Raw genomic sequence first — 15,513 nt, 5'->3', positions numbered from 1 at the left:
CAAACTTTCAATACATAAACCTTTGTAGATATCCTGGATCTAAACTATAACACTGGATATTCTATACTTCTGATTTAAAAAAAAAATTATATATCCAGGTAGTAGGGTTCTTTCTTTTGCTGTACTGGGGACTGAACCCAAAGCTTCCTGTATGCTAGGCAAGTACTCTATTGCTGAGCAACATGCCCAGCCTTCTATAAAAATTTTATTTTATTTTGAGATAGGGTCTCCCTGAGTTGCCAGGCTTGCTTTGAACTTGAGATCCTCCTGCCTCAGACTCCCAAGTAGCTGGGTTACAGGTGTGAACTAATGCACCTGGAACCAGGCTTATTTTCTGATTTATTTTCTGTTTTATTTGTATGTCTCAGAATCTATTCAGGGTTTCCTTATCATTAATGCTGTAAACATTTCAGAGTAGAAAAGAAGATGCATTTTCTGTTCTCAGAATATAGAGCATACTTTAAAGCTATAGAGTCTATTTTCCTTAAATCTGCTATAGAAAGTATATTATTTAGGTATCTTCTATTCTTACTTGTCATTTTTATCGTTTAAATAGCTGTCATAGATTGAGAGAGGCAAATTAAATCCCTGTGTTTATATTCTTCCTTATAATTTATATAATTTGATTTGAAAATCTGTCAGAGACATCACATATGCACAAAGAGAAAACAACAAATAATTTCTAAATATTAAGAAAAATAATTCATGAATAAATTAAAATAATAACATGCCATGTCCAAATAGAGTTTATTCCAGGAATGCAATGATGACTTAATTTTAGGAAATCTATTATTATAATTCAATGTATTCACAGCTTAAAGAGAAAAACCATGATTATCTTCACAGATTCTGAAAAGGCATATAACTCAATTGAATACCCATTGACTTAAAAGAATTCTAAAACACGAACAGATGGGCACACTATAACATTGTCTATCTATACCTAAAAAACAATACCATCTTTAATGAGGAAACTGTAGCAAGTTATTACATGACTTCAAAAGTTTTATTACAATTTTGATAATTCATAATAAACTACCAGCAGTGGCTAGTATTTTGATTGTGGTTTGAAAGACTCTGTCATCTACATCTATTAGTATCTAGTGACCTAAGAGCAATAGCATGTTGTACAATAATAATCTTACTTTTATATTTAATATTGTACTTTTACCAGAAGTCAAAGTGCATAATATTCTTACTCTAATCAGTGTTATAGAATAAAAATACTAACATACATTATGGAAAAATTGGTTCTTATAAATAATTTAGCTGTTATTGAATATTGCAGAAAATTCTCATGACAAATGAGGTGATTATTCAGATTGTAAACTTCTTTCATAGCTATGTTACCAAACTTCTAGTTCCCACTGTACCTGTTTGTTTCAGAAGATTCCAGATGTCTTTGCATTTCTGGGTTTGCTCAAGTGCACGATTCAGTAACTTGGTCTATTTGGCAACAAGATAATTAGTCTCAACAAAAAGAACTTTAAGCAAATTAGCATAATCTCATATCATTTTAATTAAAAGCAATTAAAAATAAAATGTTAATTTATTTATTTTTACTTTGTATTTATTTTTCAAGTACTAGGGATTGAACCCAGTGGTGATTAATCACTGAGCAACATCCCCAGTCCATTTTATTTTTTTTTATTTTGAGACAGGATCTCACTAAGTTGCTTACGACCTCGTTAAATTGCTGAGGCTAACCTCAAATTTGCGATCCTCCTATCTCAGCCTCCATAATTGCTAGGATTTCAGGCTTGTGCCACTACGCCCAGCTAAAATGTTAGTTTAAAGTGAACATTTTGGAATTGCTGTAGGAATGTAAACTCTAAATGCACTTCAACCTATCGTCCCAGAAAAATAAGGATTAAATAGAAAAACCGAGCACTGTCAATTTCTTTAATAATTTAGAATAGAAGAAAAAAGCACTTTCAGAATGGTTGTATGAGGCATTCCATAGATCCTTTTCCAAGCAAAACAAAAATAAAAATAAAAAACAGACAAAAATTATAAAACACAGTCATGTATGGCATATGTAGGCCCTGGGTTCCATCTTCAGAACTACAAAAACAAAACAAAACAAATAAAACACTATCATGTAAAGTCTCAAGAAATTGCCTGCCCTGAGGGCATACAGAAAGTGGAGAAACTTTTACCCCAAGAGATCTGCTAAGCCTAAGTAAGACGAATGAGGACCTGTGACATTTGAACCAAGATGTGTTCACCAACCCCCAGTTCAGTGTGATGTACGCACTGCTTTGGGTAGATGTGATCATATTTCAAGGTTAGGGATTCCTGTGAGGGCCAGACTGCTGGTACTTTTCATCCCCCAGGTCTGTACCATGGAAGCTATATCATAAAAAAACACAGCTGAGAAGCCTAGGGCTCTCTTCTTGGTCTCAATTGTTCTTATCTCTGTTTGCTTATAGTATAGTTTCCATGCTGGGAGAGGCAAGGCAAAAATACCAGGGATTATAACTCTTGCCCATTCAGAGCTGGATTGTTACTCTGATAGAAGTGGGCCACTGTCCCTGCCCCCACCTCCCAAATAGTAATTCAGTTTCTGCTCAGTAAATGTAGTAGGTCATTAGAAGGGTGAGCTCTGTAGTTCTCCCTAAGGGGAAAATCTTGGATTAGAATAGAACCTGGGGAAGTTCAAGGCTAAGGGCAATTTTAAAAACCATGGAAATTTTGGTAGTGAGCTGCTGGGGCAGGCCCAAAATGGCTGTATTTAGGCTCCCTCGTGGAGACTTCTGGCAGGCTATGTTATGTTTTCAGTGTGTTGCCAGGGCTGGAAACTGGCTGTTATGGTTAGTCAAGGCCAGAAACACTGTGATTCAGAGTATAGACTCAAGGTCATAAAAATTAACTTGGGAGCTTGTGCACCCCCCCTCCCTTATGTAATGTGCTGGCAGTGTGCCTTCTTTGTTTGAACTGAATATAAAATGGGGTCTAAAATGGAACTGGCTAGAGGGCTGAAGTTGAAGCTGGGGGCTGGCTAATGGCTATGTCTACCTCCAAATAAAGGATGACCAATATTTCCACCATGTCTTACATCTTCTTCCACCTACTGAACCCTGAACCTGTTTCCTGAGTTACAGCACCTGTATGACATGAGCAAGTAAAGCGAGTCTTGTAGCTCAATGAAATCAATATAAAACAGTAGAGTAACTTCAAGTTTATAGAGGGAAGCAGGCAAAAAGACAGCTAGGATGATTCCTTTCCCTTCAAAGGGGCACCATTTTAATTTATATCAAAAAAGCACTTTCAAAACACACACACACATAAAATGCCCAATCATCTTTAAAGGCCAATAGGTGCATGTGATACCAAGAAAAGAGAAGCTTTAAGAGGGAGATAAGGAAAAGAGATAATATTAAAGAACTCTACTAAAATCACTATTCTTTTCAGAAGGATAGGTCAGGGTAATTGCTAAGACAAAGACTGCCCTTTGAAGAGTGGCATCAGAAACTATGAAATATAGGGAAAATAGGCCTCATTGAACTATTTTCCCTATATTCCCAATTAACTAAACAGAAGCAAACATTAACAACACTAAGCCCCACGTGGTAGATCAGTATCCAAAGATGCTATAATAAATTAACTAAAATGTCTGATTTTTAACAAAAATTATAAGATATACAAAGAAACAGGAAGCTTTGACCAATATATAAGAAAAAAGCAAATAACAGAAACTTTGAAAAGGCTCAGGTATTAAACTTAGCAGGCACATATTTCAAGGCATCTGTTTTAAATATGTTCAAATAACAAAAGGATAACATTCTAAGAGGAGGAAGGTTTGATAACAATATTAATCAAATACAGTATCTTGATAAAGAGACAGGAATCAAAGAATCTAATGGATATACTAGAGTTAACAATATAATAACTAGGCTAGGGATACAGCTCAGTGGGAGAGTGCTTGCTTAGCATTGGAAGAAGAAGAGGAGGAGGAGGAGGAGGAAGAGGAGGAGGAGGAGGAGGAGGAGGAGGAGAGAAAGATACAAAATCTGAAACAAAAATTCACTAGAGGAGATCAACATTAGGCTTGAGTTGGCAGAAGAAGCAATCAACAAAGATGAAGCTAGATCAATAGAGATTTTGAAGTATGAGAAACAATGAAAAAGAATGAAGAAAAGTAAAGCCTTAGTAAAATGTAGGAAACCATGAAGCACACCAACATATACCTAATGGAATTATCAAAAGATATGAGAGAAAAGGAGCAAAAAAAAAAAAAAAAATTAAAAATGGCTGAAATCTCCCCAATCTTGATGAAAAACATTCTCTACACATCTAAGAAGTCCAACAAACTCTAGACAGGAAAAACACAAAGAAATTCAACCCAGATATATTCCATTCAAAAGAGTAAAAGAAAAGAGAAAAATTAGAAAATAGAGAAAAATGACTCATTACACACATGCATATATACATTAAGAATTGACTCATTAAAAAAATGGAGGTCAGAAGGCAGTGTGAAAACATTCAAAGTTATGAGAACCGGGGATGTAGCTCAGTGGTTGAGAGTTTCCCTAGTATACATGAGGACCTGGGTTCAATCCTCAGCATGGCAAATAAATAAATAAACTGAAAGTGATGAATAAAAATAACAACCCATGAATAATGCAATGTTCACCAAAACTATTATTTAGAACTAAAGATGAAATACATTCCCAGATAAACAAGAGTTCAGAGATTGTATTTCTGAAACAAGTTTTCAATCTGAAAGCAAGTGACACCAGGAAGTAATGTGAATTCAGATTAAAAAGGAGAGTATCAGTAAAATAATTTTGTAAATACAAAATATAGTATATTTCTTCTTTGATCTCTGAACTGTCTTAAAAAGCAATTATGGGTCTGTGTGTGTTATCTCAGTGGTAGAGCATATGGTTAGCATGAAAGAGGCCTTGGGCTCCATATCTAGCACCAAAAAACCAAAAGGGATTATATAATACACACACAAACACACACACACAAATTTATTTTTGTGTTACTAGGCCTCTAAAAATAGAAATGTAATATATTTCACAATAACAACACAAGACACAGGTGGGAACAAAGTTGTTTGGGTTAAGAAAATGTGACCATATGGTAACTAGAATCCATAGGAAGAAGTGAAGAGAAGCACAAATAGCAAATGAGATGGTTAATATACCAAACTGTAGTATATACTTGCTTGCCTTTCTTCTTAGTTTCTTACAAATACATAAAATTGTATAAAGTAATATTATAAGATGTATTGTTGTGTTTGGGGCATATATAGATGTAATGTGTATAATATGATGAACAAAAAGGTGATAAGGGAATAGAACTAATAGGAATAACATTTCTATATCTCACTGGAACTGAATTCATAATCTCTTGTAGAGGCAGAATAATTAAGATCTATATTGCATGCCCTAGAGCAACCACTAAGAAAATAAATAAAAACTATTAAGTAAAAATTGTTAAAGGAACTAAAATATTCCACTAGCAAACATTCACTTAATGCAAAAGGAAGAAAACAAGAAAAAAAAAAATACATGAAACACATGGAAACCAAAATGTGAAATGGCAGAATTAAGTTTGACCATAAAAATAATAACATTAAGTGTGACTGGATTAAGTGATGTAAAAGGCACAAATTGTCACACTGTATGTTAAGAAAAAACGTGGTCTAACTATGTCTATAAGAGACAAGCATTATATTAAAGATAAAATATTGAATGTAGCCAAGCATGGTGGTACTTGACTGTAATCCCAGTGATTTAGTAGGCTGAGAGGGCTAGTAGGCTGAGGAGGGCTGCAAGTTCAAGACCAGCCTCAGCAACTTAGTGTGATCCTGCCTCAAAATAATAAATAAAACAGGCCAAGAATATAGCTCAGTGCTAAAGCACCTCTGGTTTAGATCCCCAGTACTAATAAAATAATATAGTAAAATGATGGGGAAGACCCATGCTGTGGAAATAGCAACAGTAGAAATGTTAAAATAACATTACTAGAGTTCCAAAACAAAAAATACTAGGGATAAAGAGAGAAATTTCATATTGATAAAATGGTGATTACGTCAGTAAGATATAGAAATTATAGACACATATGCAACAAATAATGGAGCCCCAAAATATACAAAGCAAAAATTGACAGTATTAAAGAAATAGACATTTCAACAATAAGAGTTGGAAATTTGCTGGGCACAGTGGTGAATGCCTGTAATCCCAGAAGCTAGGGAGCCTGAGGCAGGAGGATCACAAGGTCAAAGCCAGCCTCAGCAACTGTGAGACACTAAGCAACTCAGTGAGACCCTGTCTCTAAATAAAATACAAAATAGGTCTGGGGATGTGGCTCAGTGGTTGAGTGCCCCAGAGTTCAGTCCCCAGTACTCCCCCTTAAAAAAAGAGTTGGAAAGTTCAACATCCTGCTATAAATAATGAATAGAACAACCTGGAAGAAAATCATCAAAGATATAGAAGACTTAAACAACACTGTAAACCTACTAGACCTGACAGACATCCATAAAACATTCCACCAATCCAACTCTTATGTACATACTTGAAAGAAAAACATGTTCACAAAAATGTATATATGAATACTTATCAAAGCATTATTTATAATAGTTGAAAAGTGAAAACAACCCAAGTGCCCATCAATGGGAATGGATAAACAAAATGTGATATCTATCTATCTATCTATACATATATCACAATAAAATGAAATATACACACTGTATATACAATGAAATGTTATTACATCATAAAAATCTATGAAATATTTATTGATACATGTTACATCATGGAGAAACTTGAAAATATTTCAAAATTTATAAAAAGAGCCAATCAAAAAAGACTACATATTGTAGGATGGCATACCAAGAATAAGCAAAACTACAGAGACAAAAATTAGATCAGTGGTTGCCTAGGGCTGGTAGCAGGGATGAGGTGTAACTGTTAATGGGTACGGAGTTTCTTTTTAGGGTGATGAAAATGTTCTAAAATTAGGTCATGTTGATAGTTTCACACATATAAATATTCTAAAAACCATTAAAGTGTACATTTAAATGGGTAAATTTGGGTTGGGGTATAGTAAGCATGCTTGCCTAGAAAGTGTGAGGCCCTGGTTTGATCCTTAGCACTATCAAAAATAAAAATTTTTAAAAATGAGTGAATTATAAGGAACATGAATTGTACCTCAATAAGTCTGTTAAAAAATAATCTAGGACAAGGGTCAGGACACTTCTTCTGTAAAACATCAGACAGTAAATATTTTAGGCTTTGCCAGCTACATATACTCACTTTCACATGTTTTGCTTTATTTTGGTTTATAACCTTTTTATAAATGTAAAAACCATTTTTAACTCTCAGGCTGTACAAAAAAAGGCCATGGGACTGATTTGGACAGTTGGCAATAGCTTACCCAGCCCTATTCTAGGAAAAATATGTAATTCCTTTTCAAATTGCAATTACTCTAATGTTTTAAGCATTTCTCACTTTCCCTTAACTCAGGAGGGTAGAGACAATGTAGATAGGACTATGCAGTCTTTGTGTATTCCTTCATCATCATCTTATTTATAAATACCCTGATTTATGGGGGTATAAAGAAAAGGGTACAGCCAACAGCATGGTGGCACATGCCTGTAGTCCAAACTAGTCTACAGGCTGAGGCAGGAGAATCACAAGCTCAAGGTCAACCTGGGTAACTGAGAGAGAGAGAGAGAGAGAGAGAGAGAGAGAGAGAGAGAGAGAGAAGAAAAGAAAAGGAAGAATAGGGTTCAGTTGTATATAACAGAATTCAACAAATATTCTTTATAGAGAGAAAGCACCACAGTCTAATTCATAGGGACCACACTTAGATGATGAAAGGCAGAAGTATATCTTGAATTATCTGAATAGAAATGCTCTCAAAAGCACAGACTATAGAAGGATTACTAGGTTACAGAGTTCTTGGGAAACACAGAAGTGTGTGAGAAAAAATAAAAAATAAATAACAGTTGTTAGAAACAAACAAAATAATTAAGGACTGTACTTAAGAGTTTGTGAAATTTCCTTCACACCAAGTTGATATCTATTTGCTAAGATACACTGTTGTTTAACAAACTCAGGACTACCAACAGAAAAAGAATAACTTTTCAAAAGTTAAAACCATATAAGGAGAACATGTTATTACTGTTTTTTTTAGTAAAGCAAAAGTGCCTATTGAGAATAAAATTACTTTTTTTTTGGTACTAGGTATTGAACCCAGAGGTGCTTAACTACTGAGCCACATACCCAGCCTTTTTTAGTTTTTATTTTGTGACAGGGTCTCACTAAGTTACTTAGGGCCTTGTTAAGTTGCAGAGGCTGGCTTTGAACTTGTGATCCTCCTGCCTCAGCCTCCTGAGCCACTAGGATTACAAGTGTGCATCACCACCAGCAGAATTAAAATACTTTTTTACCTTTACCTGGTAAGAAGCAGAATTGGTTTTTTTTTTTTTATTTTGTTCTGAGGAAGGTAGATTCTTTTCTCATCTTCTTTTAAAATGTAAAGGTTTCTTAAAAGGGATCCCAGTAGTTCTTAAGAATGAGGCCTCCAAATTGGTCCTCAGTGAGAAAAATGAAGCAGGAGGCACCACAATACCAGACCCTAAGTTATACTGCAGAGCTATAGTGACAATAACAGCATGGTATTGGCAGCAAAATAGACATGTAAATCAATGATACAGAATAGAGGACACAGAGAAAACCCCACATACATACAGTTATCTCATACTAGATAAAGATGCAAAAAAATATATATTGGAGAAAAGATAGCTTCTTTAACAAATGGTGCTGGAAAAACTGGAAATCTGTATGTAGCATAATGATATTAAACCCTTATCTCTCACCCTGCACAAAACTCAACTCAAATTGGATCAAGGACCTAGGCATTAGACCAAAGACCCTGTGCCTACCAGAAGAAAAAGTAGACCCACTCTCCATCATGTCGGCTTAAGAATCGAATTCTTTAACAAGACTCCTAAAGTGCAAATAAAATAAAAAACCAATAAATGGGATGGTGCTTCTTCAAAGCAAAGGAAACAATCAAGAACATGAAGAGAGAGCCCACAGAATGGGAGAAAATTTCTGCCACCTGTATCTCAGATAGAGCATTAATATCTGGGATATATAAGAACTCAAAAAACTTAACACCAAACAAACAAATAACCCTATCAAAATGGGCAAAGGAACTGAACAGACACTTCACAGAAGAAGAAATATGATTGGTCAACAAATGTATGAAAAATGCTCAACATCTCTAGAAATTAGAGAAATGCAAATTAAAACTACACTGAGATTCCATTTCACTCCAGTCAGAATGGAAACAGTCTAGAGTACAAGTAACAATAAATGTTGGCAAGGATGTGGGGAAAAAGGTACACTCATACATTGCTGGTGTGACTGCAAATTGGTGCAACCACTATGGAAAGCAGTATGGAGATTCCTCAGAAAACTTGGAATGGAACCACCATTTGACCCAGCTATCCATCTCCTCTGCATACACACAAAGGACTTAAAATCAGCAAACTAATCTATGATGCAGCTCAATTCACAATAGTTAAGCTATGGAATGAATAACATGGAAGAAGATAGTAGGAAAAGGAAGAAGTTAAAAAGCAAGAAGGATTTTATACCAGTTGGAGAGAAGAGAAGCTGACAAGTATGGGAAATTAGGAAGTTTTCTTTGTCCAGGTAAGAGAAACCAAGCAGAGAGAGGATCTATATCATAAAAATCATACACAAAATGCTGGTGGTCTGACTTGGAGAAAATTTTCTCAGCTTGAAAAAAAAAAGCTGAAGGCCAACCAATAATCTGGTGTAAGGGAGACAGCAATGTTAGTAGTTCCTAAAAGAGGTAAAGTTTAAAAAGCTTAGGGTAGAATTCAGGCAAAGGTAAGAATTCCTGTCTTCTTGTTAAAATTGAGTTAATGATGAGATATTAAAGGACACAGGACAAAGAAAACAAATGCAATTGAGGGAAGAAAAATAGCTTAAATAAATAATTTCAGATGGCTATCAAAGCTATGGAAAGAGCTGAGTTCTTCCATAGAAATGTGTAGAAAGAAGGTGGGCAAAGCGGTACATATCTATAATCCCAGCGACTTGGGAAACTGAGGCAGGAGCATAGCAAGTTTGAAGCCAACATGGGCAACATGGTGAGACAGTGTCTCAAAAAAAAAAAAAAAAAAAAAAGGCTGGAGATGTAGCTTAGTGATAGAACACCCCTGTGTTCAATTCCCAGTACTGGGTGTGGGGGTGGAGGGAGAGGCAAGGGAGAAAAGCAAAAGAAAAAAGAAAGAAAATGTGCAAACAGGAACAAATGTGGGAGAAAAACTTCTATGGGCCATATGTAAATACAGGGAGAAAATGAAAATAAAGAATATTTAAGGGGGCTGGAGTTGTGGCTCAGTGGTAGAGCACTTGCCTAACGTGTGAGGCACTGGCTTTGATTCTCAGCACCACATACAAATAAATTAATAAAATAAAGTTCCATCAAAAACTAAAAAAAAAATTTTAAAAAGAATATTTAAAATCAGACTAGGAAAGAGTGACCCATGGGGTGGGTACTCTAAAAGAAGAGATAGTCTACCTTCTTAAACAGAAGAGGTTAAACCAAATGTGATCTTTGCTTAGTAAGGAATTAGCTATTATAAACTTTGAAATCAAAGTGCTGTTGGAATGGAGGAAACAATTCTCTATAGAGAATAAAAAATAAGTGTATCAGGGAAGGCAAACATACCAAATAGCATACTTAACTTTTGTCTTTTTTGAAGGTTGCACATTACCTGTTCAAAAGTTGTTGCAGCTTTTCGTCCTTGCTCTAGATCAACTGCAGCTGCCATAAGTAAACATGTTTTCTGTGCAATCAGAATTACTTGATCAGAAGGACAAAACTGGGACAGCTGATAAGAAATAACCAAAACATCAATGAATAGTGAGAATTCTGTCAGGTGAACACAAACAATCAGAATGAAAATCAGCAACATCCTCTCTGAATGAAGAAATTCAGCTGAAAAAGCACATGTCACCATAAAAATTATATAGACTATAACACTGATTTACAGTTTTAATTTTATATTACTTTCCATTGTTTTTTGCACCTTACTAGATAAAAAGCTTCATTTCTTCAGTTTTCTTATCTTTTCCAGTGACAAGTACTGTCATTTGCCCCTGTATTTCGATCTAGTGATTTACTTCTTGGTTTATACTGTAATTTCTAGGTGATTTTTTCTCCTGGCAAATAGATTTCCCCTTTGTATTTAATAGAGCTGAAATTAGTACATATATTGTCATGGTTAAAAGACACAATGTCAAATCTTGACAGGCATTAAACATAACCTCATCATTAAATCTTGCCCTCTAGTTTTAGGGAAAAAAAACCTCCCAGCTTTGTACAACAATAAGACTCTAAGCCACTTGGATTCTTACATGCCAGTCCTACAGTGCTATCACAAATGTCAAAACTAAAGCTGGTTCCTTTGGCCTAATTTAATGGCAATTCTACCTAAACTTGCAAAGACTATTAATCTCCCCAAACATTTAGTGATGCAACCATTAGCATCACTGAATTAAAAGAATTTCAAGATAACCAATTTCTTTAGGTCTCAGGCTACTGTTATGTTTTAAAAAAGCGGGGGAGGACTTGTGCTAGATTATCTCTGGTTCTTTTCAGCTCTAAAATTCTAAACATTTAATTAATCTTGACCTATCTGTGTATGAGGGATACTCTCTAACCCTTCCATCCAATACTTAATCCTATTTGTAGCATTTAAACTCTAACTTGGAGACTCAGGACTATTTTCAAACACTTATAATTGATTAACAAACTCATAAACCTTTACACACAGAACCTGCTCTAGGAAAAGTTATATAGAAAGTCCAGACTTCTTAATCTCCTTTTTCTGCCCAGGCTGTACCCAGATACATACTTTACATTCCTATAGACTTATTACCATAACCCTTCCTGTGTTGGTAAATCACAATGCTTGGAGTATTTCCCTCCAAAAGATAATATTGCTTTAATACAGGACTCTGGGAGACTGAAATCTCTTCAAAGGAAAAAGAATAATTCTGTAATGGTAGAACTTTAGGTTCCATGATGGGTGTTTATCATATTCTGGTACAGGGATAACTGTCCCACATTCTTACATTCTACAATGAAGGGAACAGATTCTCCTTGGGCCATTTTTGCTTAGACATGTACTAAATGTTCCAAGATGAAAAGGCAATTCTACTCTACACTTAGCTCTTCTTTTTTTTGCACCCGGGACTGAACTCAGGGATGCTTAACCACTGACCTACATCGCCAGCCCTTTTTATACTTTATTTAGAGACAGGGTCTACAGAGTTGATTAGGGCCTTGCTAAGTTGCTGAGGCTGGTTTATGAACTCATGATCCTCCTGCCTCAGCCTCCCAAGCTGCTGGGATTACAGGCATGAGCCATCATGCCCAGCTTATACTTAACTCTTAGTGGTCAGATCCTTCTTGTTCATATTTAGATTCTTTTTAGAACCTACTTACCTCATAAGAAAGCATGAAACACTCTCTCATTGTTACTGGGTCTTTGTCAGATTGCACAGCCAAGTTCCAAGCTGAATGTTAACATGAAATAATATAAATATAAAAATATACTTTTTAGTCTGCACCATTATATATTCTGCTATCTAGATCTTTAATATTAGTATATTACCAAGGGGTTTCACAGGGATTAAGAAATTAACTTTAGGTTTATAGAGAAAAAAAATTTTGGATGTAAATTTAGAGACTCCTATTACTTTTTTGCTTTCATTCTAGGCCAATGACCAATGAAGGTACTGTTGAATTTTTTTTTTTTTAATTGGGGACATACAAAAGAGTTCTTAGTTGACACAAATCCACCTAAAATATGAGAGTCACCAAGGAGATCACCAATTGGAATTGGTAAAAGGAAGTTAAATTTCAGCAAAGAGCTGGATGTGGTGGCATGCACCTGTAGTCCCAGCACAGGGAGGGCTAAGACAGGAAGATCCTTTGAGCCCAGCAGCTCAAGAGGAGCCTAGGCAACACAGTGAGATCTTGTTTCAAAAAATCATCAACAGAATAAAGTAGAAGTAATGGTTAAAGGAAGACTACAGGAGAGATCCACATCTCCCAAACAGCCACGAAAGCCTCAATTAGACAATATTCAGCATGATCTTCACCTTGGAAAATTAAAATTAAAATTTAGTAAAAGAAGTAGGAAAACACCTTTTCAAACTTTCAAAATATCAAAGTCATTAAAACTTTGTATAGTTTAAATGTTCTTTGTTTTTATTCCATTATTTGCATAAATTTCTTAGAAGCAAGGTTGCTGATTTAGTCTTTCTTCTTAATTAGAGCCCCAGTAAATCCCACAAGACAGAAAAAGGTTCATGTAAAACAATATGAAATAATATATAATAATATTATAATAATGTCACTTTGTGACAAAGAGATATTATGCAGTAACTGCTACCACAGGTTTTAAATAATTTGTATTAAATAAAACCCTCATAGAGCAAATAACACAACTCACAATTGTCCAGCATGAAGAATTTTCACAAAGTAAACATACCTATGTAACTTGTACTCATATCAAGAAAGATCATGATAATATCAGAAACTCACAAACTCCTTTCCCTTTCAAGCCCAACCTCCCTTCAAAGGTCACCACAATCTTGACTTCTGACATCAAGAATTAGTTTTGAGATGGATGTGGTGGCATACACCTGTAATCCCAGCCACTGGGGAGGCTGAGGCAGGAGGATCTTAAATTTGATGCCAGCTTTGGCAGCATAGCAAGACCCTGTCTCAAAATAAAAAGGGGGTATGAGTGTAGTTCTGTGGTAGAGTGCCCCTGGGTTTAATCCAAGTACCACAAAATAAATAAATAGAATTTTGCCTATATTTTTCTTTTTGCCTATAAATAAACTGAATCATGCAATATTCACTCTTTGATGTTTGGATCCTTTGGTTCAATGTTATTTTTTGTGAAATTCATCTGTATTGTTGCATGGAGTTTATTTTTGGTAACTATATTTATTTTAAAAATGAGGCATTCTAGACCAAATTTAAAAGCATAGTTTTAGGGACTGGAAATTATATTTCATCTTTTTATTCTTATACCCTATCTATAGAAAAAAGGAAAAAAACCTGTTATTGAGTATCCTACAATGTGTCTGGTAGATACACTGTTTCATACAAAACCATTAATGACCACATGACATATATATATATATATATATATATATATATATATATATATATATATATATGTTTACATTTTATCAATAATGAAACTGAGATTAAGCAAGTTATACTTACACCCATAGCTACAAATGACAGAGCCAGAATTTGAATTCACATCTAATTCTACCACCCCACAATGTTTCCCATAGTCATAGAATTTTCTTTTACCTATTTTTCGAAACCAATGAGCTTCATTAGCTCTGGAATCCAATGTCAAAGATTCTCCATCAAAAGCCTGGGCTAGTGTCAGGAGTGCTGCAATAAACAGGAAAATGTAACACTGAGGTCTTTTACCTTTTTCTCTAGCAAAGCAGTTAATCCTGCTTTAAAAACAGCCACACATGAGTTTGGATTTAGAAAGTTCTTTTTTGTATATGTGTGTGTGGGTGCATATCAAAAGTAATTAAAATGACAAAAAGCATTACCAAGCTCCAAGAAGCCGTTAACTAAAATTTTGGGAAACAAACACGTCTTTGGAGAGATTTATAATTTTAATTAGTGCAATCATTCACCACCTGAGGTAAAAATATATGATTTACATGTAGAGAAATAAAGAATAGGAATCATAATTAAAAATACTGATATGATACTTAGTATATGCAGGCCCTGGGTCACAATATTAGTTTTCTTCATTTTCTATGGAAATGAGTCTAAGAATAAAAAGATGAATTATAACTTAAGGTCCACAAAATTATGCTCCTTAGCTTGGGCTAGAATGCCTAATTTCTCCTTAATCCCCAGAAGCAAACAATAACACCCCCCACAAAAAAAAAAAAAAGAAAAACAAAAACCTGAAATGGAGATTGAGAATTGGAAGAATATTGAAAGGCTGGTATAATATATACTTAGCTCCCACAGCAAGCACAGTATAGAACCCAAACATACCATTGTCACCAGAAAGCACTTTTAACTTACCCATGCTCTTCTGATAAATAAGAAAGCCAATCAGGAAAACCTTCCTCTTTTGAAAAGGTTTGGCTTCTGAACCATTGTGCAATGTTTACCATCCTGTTGACATGTATTTAAGGTATAAAACTGAACTACTGCAATATTAGGAATATTATTTCTAAGATATGGACTTTTTCATGTGTCTTTGTACATTAAAAAAGGAATACATGGGCAGGAGACCTAAGAAAACCTGTTAAGCAAAAGGAAAACCACCTCAGAAAGCAGAGTTGGTAAAATGAAATATGATGTTGCTAGGAGATTAGCTTGAATGAAGTGATCAGAGAGGAATCAAGAGTAAAAGACATGGGGCTGAGGTTGTGGCTCAGCGGT

At 34.9% G+C, this 15,513-nt stretch overlaps 1 protein-coding gene across 1 annotated transcript in view; it reads right to left on the bottom strand.

The window, feature by feature from the left end:
- Tex11 (testis expressed 11) overlaps positions 1 to 15,513 on the bottom strand; it is a 271,569-nt gene that overhangs the window by 61,122 nt on the left and 194,934 nt on the right. Inside the window, exons 19-22 of the mRNA XM_046467052.2 lie at positions 14,404 to 14,490; positions 12,511 to 12,581; positions 10,775 to 10,891; positions 1,374 to 1,446 (exon numbers count right to left, since the gene is read on the bottom strand). Coding sequence (XP_046323008.2) covers positions 1,374 to 1,446; positions 10,775 to 10,891; positions 12,511 to 12,581; positions 14,404 to 14,490 — 348 coding nt within the window. The remainder of the gene's footprint in view (positions 1 to 1,373; positions 1,447 to 10,774; positions 10,892 to 12,510; positions 12,582 to 14,403; positions 14,491 to 15,513) is intronic.

This window comes from Marmota monax, unplaced genomic scaffold, assembly GCF_021218885.2.
Source record: "Marmota monax isolate L192 unplaced genomic scaffold, Marmota_monax_Labrador192_F-V1.1 WCK01_AAM20220418_F8-fsc00284, whole genome shotgun sequence".
Classification (NCBI taxonomy): Eukaryota; Metazoa; Chordata; class Mammalia; order Rodentia; family Sciuridae; genus Marmota; species Marmota monax.
Note: the sequence above shows the minus strand (reverse complement) of the source record. Positions and strands in the feature narration are given on the sequence as shown.